We start from the raw sequence: 9917 nt of genomic DNA, 5'->3' as shown, positions 1-9917 counted from the left end.
GGATTAAGCTACATTTTCATGAACTGTTTCGCTAGTTTTGCTCCAACATTCCCTCCATCTTGTGGCAACATTACTCTCCTAGTCAGCATCGTGTGTGTGTTTGTTTGATTGTGTGTTTCAATGTGTTTTTTCTTTTGCTCGTGCGGCGCGGTCCGTGCACACGTTTGTGTATAGATAGCTGAGGAACTGCATTTCAACTGACGCGCTTTCATGTTCTCAGCACTCGTTCCACAAGAATAATCTCTTCTTTGAAAAGAAAGACAACATTGACTGGCTGCACAAACGAGTGTTGGGTGAAACACTGCCAGGATTCCTAGCTGGATGCACAACACACACAGAGGTAACAGCATTCTCTCAAGGAATTAGCCTACATCCCTCCTGCTATGGATACGACATGCTTTCACAGTCACACCCCCCCGGGCCGCATATGAAGAAACAGATTGACTATTTACTGTTCACGTTCATTGTAGAAATCAATCTGCATTAGTAAAGATGTGAACTATTGTGGTCACTAAAGGTGAGGCTACATGGATTTGTCATTGTAGTTGATGTCAGAACAGTGAATCCTCGTTAGCATCATGTGAGGTAGACCTCCTGAGGGACACAGTGAAGAGTTGACAGCAGTTTGCTCCTTTCCTCTTTTCTATTTTACACTCTGCTCTTTTCTTATCTCGCTCTTATTTTCTCCCACACATCTTTTCTCTTCCTTGTTTTCGTCTCGTTCCAAGTCTCTGAGGGCTAGCGTTCTCTCCCTTTTCTTTTGAGAGGAGAGAGACGGAGGGAGCGAGAGGGAGAGCAAGCGAGGGGGTGGGGGAGCGAGCGAGCGGGAGGGAGGGAGGGAGAGGGAGCTAGAGAGAGATGGGCACAGACCGGTGGAGGGGGGTGACTGAAAGAGAGGAGAGTAAAGGGAGAGAGAGGTGCACACTGGGATTGAGTATATGGGCTTATCATCACTCCATCAGACCAGGAGTCAGACGGTGACCTTGAGCACATTTTTTTCCATCATATTTTCTTTTCTCTTGCGTTTTCTCTCTCTCACTCATTCTCTCTCATTCTCTCTCACTCATTCTCTCTCTCACTCTCTCTCTCTCACTCATTCTCTCTCATTCTCTCGCTTTTTTCACCCCTCAAAACCACTCAGAATGAAAAGCAGTGACTCCGCAATGCCAACTGTTGCTAAGGCGGCCCTGAGCTAACTGCGGACGGGCGGGCAGGCCGGCCTTAGGGCTCGAAGACGCAGCTAGACTTGAATTACATTTTGTCCAAAGCCTCTACTTTAGTGGAACTGAGGACAAATGCTCTGTCTTATTGAACATTGATTATCTAAGACCCAGGCCCCTTGATTGGCTCAAAATGGGTCCTTACACTAAGCTGTGATTGGATAGGTACTGGATCAACAGAGTCATGATTTGTCTGGGCCAACTGATTGCCTGCCAGTTTATTCTCCGGTGTTTCAGCTCTGTTTGGAGGAGAATATGAAGAGATGGACAGATAGAGGTGTGGGAACTGTAGGGTTGGTGTTGTCTACTCTCAGAGCCAGTCAGATGGACAGATAGAGGTGTGGGAACTGTAGGGTTGGTGTTGTCTACTCTCAGAGCCAGTCAGATGGATAGATAGAGGTGTGGGAACTGTAGGGTTGGTGTTGTCTACTCTCAGAGCCAGTCAGATGGATAGATAGAGGTGTGGGAACTGTAGGGTTGGTGTTGTCTACTCTCAGAGCCAGTCAGATGGATAGATAGAGGTGTGGGAACTGTAGGGTTGGTGTTGTCTACTCTCAGAGCCAGTCAGATGGATAGATAGAGGTGTGGGAACTGTAGGGTTGGTGTTGTCTACTCTCAGAGCCAGTCAGATGGATAGATAGAGGTGTGGGAACTGTAGGGTTGGTGTTGTCTACTCTCAGAGCCAGTCAGATGGATAGATAGAGGTGTGGGAACTGTAGGGTTGGTGTTGTCTACTCTCAGAGCCAGTCAGATGGATAGATAGAGGTGTGGGAACTGTAGGGTTGGTGTTGTCTACTCTCAGAGCCAGTCAGATGGATAGATAGAGGTGTGGGAACTGTAGGGTTGGTGTTGTCTACTCTCAGAGCCAGTCAGATGGATAGATAGAGGTGTGGGAACTGTAGGGTTGGTGTTGTCTACTCTCAGAGCCAGTCAGATGGATAGATAGAGGTGTGGGAACTGTAGGGTTGGTGTTGTCTACTCTCAGAGCCAGTCAGATGGATAGATAGAGGTGTGGGAACTGTAGGGTTGGTGTTGTCTACTCTCAGAGCCAGTCAGATGGATAGATAGAGGTGTGGGAACTGTAGGGTTGGTGTTGTCTACTCTCAGAGCCAGTCAGATGGATAGATAGAGGTGTGGGAACTGTAGGGTTGGTGTTGTCTACTCTCAGAGCCAGTCAGATGGATAGATAGAGGTGTGGGAACTGTAGGGTTGGTGTTGTCTACTCTCAGAGCCAGTCAGATGGATAGATAGAGGTGTGGGAACTGTAGGGTTGGTGTTGTCTACTCTCAGAGCCAGTCAGATGGATAGATAGAGGTGTGGGAACTGTAGGGTTGGTGTTGTCTACTCTCAGAGCCAGTCAGATGGATAGATAGAGGTGTGGGAACTGTATGGTTGGTGTTGTCTACTCTCAGAGCCAGTCAGATGGATAGATAGAGGTGTGGGAACTGTAGGGTTGGTGTTGTCTACTCTCAGAGCCAGTCAGATGGATAGATAGAGGTGTGGGAACTGTAGGGTTGGTGTTGTCTACTCTCAGAGCCAGTCAGATGGATAGATAGAGGTGTGGGAACTGTAGGGTTGGTGTTGTCTACTCTCAGAGCCAGTCAGATGGATAGATAGAGGTGTGGGAACTGTAGGGTTGGTGTTGTCTACTCTCAGAGCCAGTCAGATGGATAGATAGAGGTGTGGGAACTGTAGGGTTGGTGTTGTCTACTCTCAGAGCCAGTCAGATGGATAGATAGAGGTGTGGGAACTGTAGGGTTGGTGTTGTCTACTCTCAGAGCCAGTCAGATGGATAGATAGAGGTGTGGGAACTGTAGGGTTGGTGTTGTCTACTCTCAGAGCCAGTCAGATGGATAGATAGAGGTGTGGGAACTGTAGGGTTGGTGTTGTCTACTCTCAGAGCCAGTCAGATGGATAGATGGTTGGATGGAGTTTATTAAAATGGGTTCAATCCAAATCTGACCCTTCATACTGTACATTGACTACCTAATCACCCCCTAGCTTCCAATTGGCTCAATCACCTACCCTCTCCACGGCAACTCCACTTTACTGACTTTATTGTCCCCATGGGGACATGTTGTTAAAGTATCATGTACACATTTCAATTGGCGTTTAAATACAGTAGACAACAAATTGACAATATAACAGTTACATACCAATAAATAGAGACTAGCCTGCTGGCCTTACTGGGTCGATAGGATCATTTCGCCCGAGCTGTTTAGGAGGGATATCACACCTGGCACAAATTATTGTCTAGTTCTGTTATTCCTGCCGGGGGGGGGGGGGGGTACCCTATACCTGCACCCAGAGGGGAGTAGTTCAATGTCTGGGTACATGGGGTGGCTTGGGTGAAAAATATTTAGTGATCCTTGCTGATGGCCCTGACATTAAAGATCTCGTCCAGACCTGTCTGTTTCTCCTAGTACTTTGCTTGACGTGGTGATAATCCTTCTCAGCATATTTCTCTGGTTGACAGTGGTCTTGCTAAACCAACAAACAATACAAAAAGTTTAAATACTCTCAATGAAAGATCTGCAAAACAGAGTCAGTATAGTCCAGTCAACATTAAAAGATCCCAGCTTGTTGAGAAAGTACAGTCTCCGTTGACTCTCTTTACAGATCATTATTGTCCAAGAGGACAGCCAGATGTGTGTGTTTCTCTATGTTCTGACCTGTTACAGACGTAGGTGGTGTTCTCTTCCTGAAGTCTATGCACATCTCTTTGGTTTTGTTGTTATTGAGGACCAAGTGTGATTCATCACAGCACTCTACAAAGTCATTTAGGACCAGGCCATGGGGTTCCTCATCATCATGCAACAGTCAACACTCAAGGCAGTGTCATCAGCGAACTAAACTAGGTGTCTGTCAGGATGGGAACTAGTACAACTATTAGTGTACAGTTGGTTGTCCTAAATAAAATACTCCTATAAAGGCAAATGAAAGATTGTGTCAGGGACGATGGATAGAGAGTTAAAGAGAGTTGGAGAAAGAGAGAGCAGGGAGTGTAGGTATTGCGCGGCTGTGCTGTGCCTTTGTGTTAATGGAAGGCTGTCACGTAGAGTAGGCCAGATGGCTAAACTGGATATCCTAACCTCTATAAAAATAAAAAGATGGCGGAACCGCAAAAGTTCTTCTGTGCAAAGGTGTTTATTTACAAGTGATTCCGGAACAGAAAACAACAGTACTGCCATCAACGTCTACCTTATGGGACAGCTTAACAACAATGCTGCCCCATCCACAGCTCAATCCAAAAAATCCCCCTTAGAGACTGGAGAGAGGCTCCTTTTGTAGGGCTAGCCCCTCCCCTCAGAACAATTAACCCTAATTAATTAATCAATTAACAATACAAACCTACATTTTCCATGAACTAAACATACTAAAGGATATACATTGCAACACGGTTTTAAACAATATCACAACATAACATTTACAACATTACATCACTACTGATAATATCTTTCAATATGCCCATATGCATTAATGAGCCATTTGGGACAGGCACTATAAAGCCAACCCAATTCCCTTAGCTCGGGTCCTTTTCCAGCATACCCAGAAGCTACAGAGATGGAGAGAGAGGAACAGAACAAACAAACAATGCGCTCATCCACAACATTGATAAGTATAATAATTATTGTATCTCTCAAATATAAACATTGACAAGTGTGAAATGCATGCACCAAGACAGAAGTTAAATTGTGTGTCGACCCACATTGTTAACTTATGGTATAATGGCGCAGGGAGGAGTGATGAATATGTGTGTGCGTTAAAGAACCAAATGCTGCCCGCGGCCAGTGACGGACTTCTACGTCACATTACCTTCCTCCTCTCCTGAAGCGACCATGTTCGGGAGCCTTGATAGGTAGTCCGCAGTAACGTTCTCTTTTCCTGCCTTGTGACGGACACAGAACCTGAAGGGCTGGAGCTCCAGATACCACCTGGTCACACGAGAATTCCGGTCCTTCATGGTCTGGATCCAGGTCAGTGCTCTGTGGTCCGTGTGCAGGTCAAATTCCCTCCCAAGAAGGTAGTAACGGAGGCTATCTAGGGCCCACTTTATAGCCAGGCACTCCTTTTCGATTGTAGAATACCTGGTTTCCCTGGGCAACAGCTTCCGACTCAGGTACAGCACAGGAAGCTCTTCTCCTGGCTCCCCTTGGGCCAGTACAGCTCCAATTCCTACAGCCGAAGCGTCCACCTGCACGAGAAATCTCTTCTTAAAATCAGGGGTCTGGAGAACAGGGAATGAGCACAGTCGTTTTTTCAGTGTCATGAAGGCTTCCTCACACTCCTCAGTCCACTTCACAGGGTTGCTGGCCCCCTTCGAAGTGAGGTTGGTCAGAGGGACAGCGATGGTCGAAAACTGTGGAATGAATCTCCGGTACCACCCTGCCAGACCTAGGAAGGACTTCACCTGTGTCTTGGTTCTGGGTTGAGGGCTATTCCTGATGGACTCCACTTTCTCCACCTGAGGCCGAACTTCACCCTTACCCAGCTGGTAACCCAGGTACTTTGTCTCCTGTTTCGCCCACTCACACTTCAGGAGGTTAAGCGTGAGGCCTGCTTCATGGATCTTCCCCAGGACGCTGCTAAGATGCTGTATGTGCTCCTCCCAGGAGTGGCTGTAGATCACCACGTCATCCAAGTAAGCAGCACAGTAATCGTCACAGTCCTGGAGGACCTTGTCCATCAGCCTCTGGAAAGTCGCAGGGGCCCCATGAAGGCCAAACGGCATGACCTTGAACTGGAACAGGCCCATTGGCGTCCGGAATGCAGTGTAGGCCTTGGATTGTTCATCCAGGGGCACCTGCCAGTACCCTTTGCAGAGATCCAATGTGGTGATGTAATGAGCTCTACCTATTCTCTCCAGTAAGTCGTCAATGCGGGGCATGGGATAAGCATCAAACTGGGAGATGGCATTCACCTTACGGAAGTCCATGCAGACGCGCAAAGAGCCATCCTTCTTTGGGACAATGACAATAGGGCTGCTCCATTCACTTGAAGATGGCTCGACAACATCCATCTCTATCATGGTGTGGACCTCTTCCTTGAGGGCTACCACCAGCCTCTCAGGCACACGGTAAGGATGCTGGCGGACAGGGTTCTGGCCAGGTTTCAAACGAATGACGTGTTCCAGGACTTTGGTTCTTCCTGGTCTCTGACTGAAGAGGGCCGGATACTTGCCAAACAGCTGCTTCAGCTCATCTTGCTTGTCTTCTTCCAGGTGAGCCAGTATGACTTCTGCTCGTTCTTTCCATGCCTCTGTGACCCCATCCGACTCATCCTCTTCTACTCTGCGGACCAGAAAGGACTTTCCTTTGGAGAGTTCCTCTTTCTCCTCCCAGGCCTTGAGAAGGTTCACATGGTAGGTTTGCTTCTTCTTACCCTTGTCCGGGTGCAGCACCTCGTAGGTCACCGGGCCCATCTTCCTCCCGATTAGGTACGGTCCTTGCCATTGCGCAAGGAGCTTGCTGGTAGACGAGGGAAGGAGGAGCAGGACTTTCTGTCCTGGCTCAAACTCTCTGTGGCGAGCGTGCTGGTCATAGCCTCTCTTCTGGGCCTTCTGGGCTTGCTGAAGGTTTGCTCTAGCTTCCTCTCGGTACCGTTCCAACCTGTCTCGCATCTGGAGGACATACTGGACAATCCCCTGTCCTGAGGTAGCTACTGGGGAACCTTCCCAGCACTTCTTCAGCAGGTCCAGTGGTCCTTGCACTGGCCATCCATAGAGGAGTTCGAATGGCGAGAAACCTGTCGATGCCTGAGGCACCTCCCTGTAAGCAAAAAGCAGAAAGGGTAACCACTTATCCCAGTCTTTACCAGTGTCAGCCACAAACTTCCTCAGCATGTTCTTGAGCGTTTGATTGAATCTCTCTACGAGCCCATCCGTTTGGGGATGGTAGGGAGTAGTCCTCAAGCCTTTAATGCCCAGCTGTCGGTGGAGTTGAACCATCAGTCGCGAGGTGAAGTTTGTCCCTTGGTCCGTCAGGATTTCATCTGGGATTCCTACACGAGAGAAGAGCTGAACAAGAGCACAGATTATCTTTGGAGTGGTTATGGAACGGAGTGGGAAGGCTTCTGGGAACCGGGTGGCATAGTCACAGATCACCAATATATACTTGTAACCTGCACTACTCTTCTCCAAGGGTCCAACAATGTCCATTGCAATTCTCTTGAATGGGGTAGAGATAACTGGCAGTGAACATAGAGGAGCCCGTTCAGACCTACGGACAGCACTGGTTTTCTGGCACGTGGGGCATGATTTGCAGTATTTTTGTACATCAGTATACATGGAGGGCCAAAAGAAACGGGAGCCTAGCCTAAGATAGGTCTTATGTTGCCCTAGATGGCCTGCCCATGGAACTGTATGTGCAAGGTTGAGAACAAGTGGTCTACAGGTAGATGGCACCACCAACTTCCTGCTATCTGCCTCTGACCCAAGGTAGAGTATGTGGTTGTCTACTGTGTAAATCCCCCCACATGAAGATTGACTGTCCCCAGCTAAGGCCTTGTCAAACAAACATTTCAAGGTTGCGTCAGAATTCTGCAGTGTAGCAAAATTTTGTGGAACATCCCATTGCACCTCTAACCCAGACACATCAGCAACAGGTACAGGGGTTCCCACATACTTCTCAAGACGCCGCTGGCGGCGTGACTTTCTGGGCCCTTTGGTTCCCCCCTCGCACAGACTATCACACAAGTCAGGCAGAGGTTGTAAACCAGCTTTGGCCTGGGCACGAGTGACAACTGAACATGCCATCTGAACATCAGACTGGCAAACTGACTGCTCATATAGCTGACCCCCCACACTTCCCAACAGATCAGAGAGTACAGGCACATCCCTCCCCAAAATCATCTCAAAAGGTAGCTTCTCCATTACCCCAACTTTGAGGAGGTATTTCTGACCCTGAATCTCAACTGTGAGCTCAGCTGTGGGCTGCTGTGACTGGTCACCATGGACACATTGGATCAGTGTCTGATGACCATAATCAATGTCATTAACAGGTACATTACCTTTTCTGATCCATGACAGGGAACTGCCGGTGTCAATCATTGCAGTAAGACTTTTACCATTCACTTTTACAGGTACCAAGCATGACCCTTCCCGAGTCTGTCTATTCTGAACACCATTCCCCTCTCTGGGTACATAACAGTAACCTGAGAGCTTGGATTTACGTAGCGGACACATTGAAGCTTTGTGCCCCTGCTGCCGGCAGTAAAAACAGGTCAGACCCCTCCCATCAGAGCGAACTGCATGATCCCTTACCTCCCTCCCAGACACATAACCCCCAGAGTTACCTCCACCATCTCTGGCGTTTCTGATGTCCCTTGTGTCTCTGAGACTCCTTGGAGCGGGTGCTGCAGGTTGTGGTGGGCCCCCTTTACGTGCATTAAGATACTGCAGTGCAAGCTTGGCCGCCATAAGCCCGTCCTTGGGCTCGTGCTCTCGGACCCAGGTTCGAATGTCGTGTGGTAGAACTTGTAGAAGTTGCTCGAGGATGATGACCTCCCCGATTTCGTCCTGTGTCTTCTCCCCCGGTCGAACCCATCGTCGGTAGAGACCCTTGAGGCGGTGGTACGTCTCTGTCGGCGACTCACCCGATGGCGTTGATGCAGCTCTGAAGCGTTGACGGTAGGTTTCCGGTGAGATGTCAAACTTCACCAGCAGCGCTTCCTTCAAGCCCTTGTAGACATTGGCCAGCCCCTCATCCATTGCTGTGTAAGCCTCTAAGGCCTTGCCCGTGAGCAATGGGACAAGCCTGCAGGCCCACTCTACCTCAGGCCACTGCCACGTCTTAGCCATGCGCTCAAACCTCAGCAGGTAGTTTTCAATGTCCTCCCCCTGCTGGTATGAGGGCATCTTTGGCTCCTTCCTCAGGAATGCTGGAAGATGGACGTTAACAGTGCTGGACTGGTCTCCTGGTGCTGGCCTCATTACTGCTTGGGGTGCCTGCTGTGGAGTTGAAGTCCCTGCTGCATCGAGCCTTTGTCGTCCTGGTGTTGGAAGACCCAATCTTGGGCTCTCACTGACGAGTTCCGCCTGGTGGGGAGCTGTGAGGATAGATTGGCGTAGGCCACGTAACTCCTGCTTGAGGTCTTCGTCCCTCCTCTCAAGGCAGGTGAAAAGTTGCTGAAAAAGGGTTACCATGGTTGGGTGTGGTTCTGGTCCCCCAACTGCTCCTTCAGTCAGCAGCTCACCCAGTTCTGGTTGTCTTTGGCCCCGCGGTCGGGCTCCTAGTTTCTCATACTTGACCTCTTCTTCACCAGACGATTCCATGGTATTCCACCCCGGTTCAACTTCAGGTACCTTTTCTGACAGTTGATGCTGTTGCTGAGAACGCAATCCTGTACGCATTCCTTTACCTCTCTTGTTGGAATTCACTGATTTGCGGTACGCCATCCCACCACTGCCACCATATGTCACGTAGAGTAGGCCAGATGGCTAAACTGGATATCCTAACCTCTATAAAAATAAAAAGATGGCGGAACCGCAAAAGTTCTTCTGTGCAAAGGTGTTTATTTACAAGTGATTCCGGAACAGAAAACAACAGTACTGCCATCAACGTCTACCTTATGGGACAGCTTAACAACAATGCTGCCCCATCCACAGCTCAATCCAAAAAATCCCCCTTAGAGACTGGAGAGAGGCTCCTTTTGTAGGGCTAGCCCCTCCCCTCAGAACAATTAACCCTAATTAATTAA

The 9917-nt window shown here is 48.9% G+C and overlaps 1 protein-coding gene across 1 annotated transcript; it reads right to left on the bottom strand.

Moving 5' to 3' along the window:
* Nucleotides 1–4958: 4958 nt before the first annotated feature.
* Nucleotides 4959–9625, bottom strand: LOC116373668 (uncharacterized). The gene has a single exon (XM_031822078.1). The coding sequence runs from the start codon at nt 9613–9615 to the stop codon at nt 5023–5025; it is 4593 nt and encodes a 1530-aa protein (XP_031677938.1). The 5' UTR covers nt 9616–9625; the 3' UTR covers nt 4959–5022.
* Nucleotides 9626–9917: the final 292 nt, after the last annotated feature.

Source organism: Oncorhynchus kisutch, unplaced genomic scaffold (genome assembly GCF_002021735.2).
Source record: "Oncorhynchus kisutch isolate 150728-3 unplaced genomic scaffold, Okis_V2 scaffold4062, whole genome shotgun sequence".
In the NCBI taxonomy this organism is placed as follows: domain Eukaryota; kingdom Metazoa; phylum Chordata; class Actinopteri; order Salmoniformes; family Salmonidae; genus Oncorhynchus; species Oncorhynchus kisutch.
Note: the sequence above shows the minus strand (reverse complement) of the source record. Positions and strands in the feature narration are given on the sequence as shown.

What these genes read in the sequence shown, in the direction of transcription:
- LOC116373668 (XM_031822078.1), bottom strand. Translation starts at nt 9,615, where the DNA reads ATGGCGTACCGCAAATCAGTGAATTCCAACAAGAGAGGTAAAGGAATG.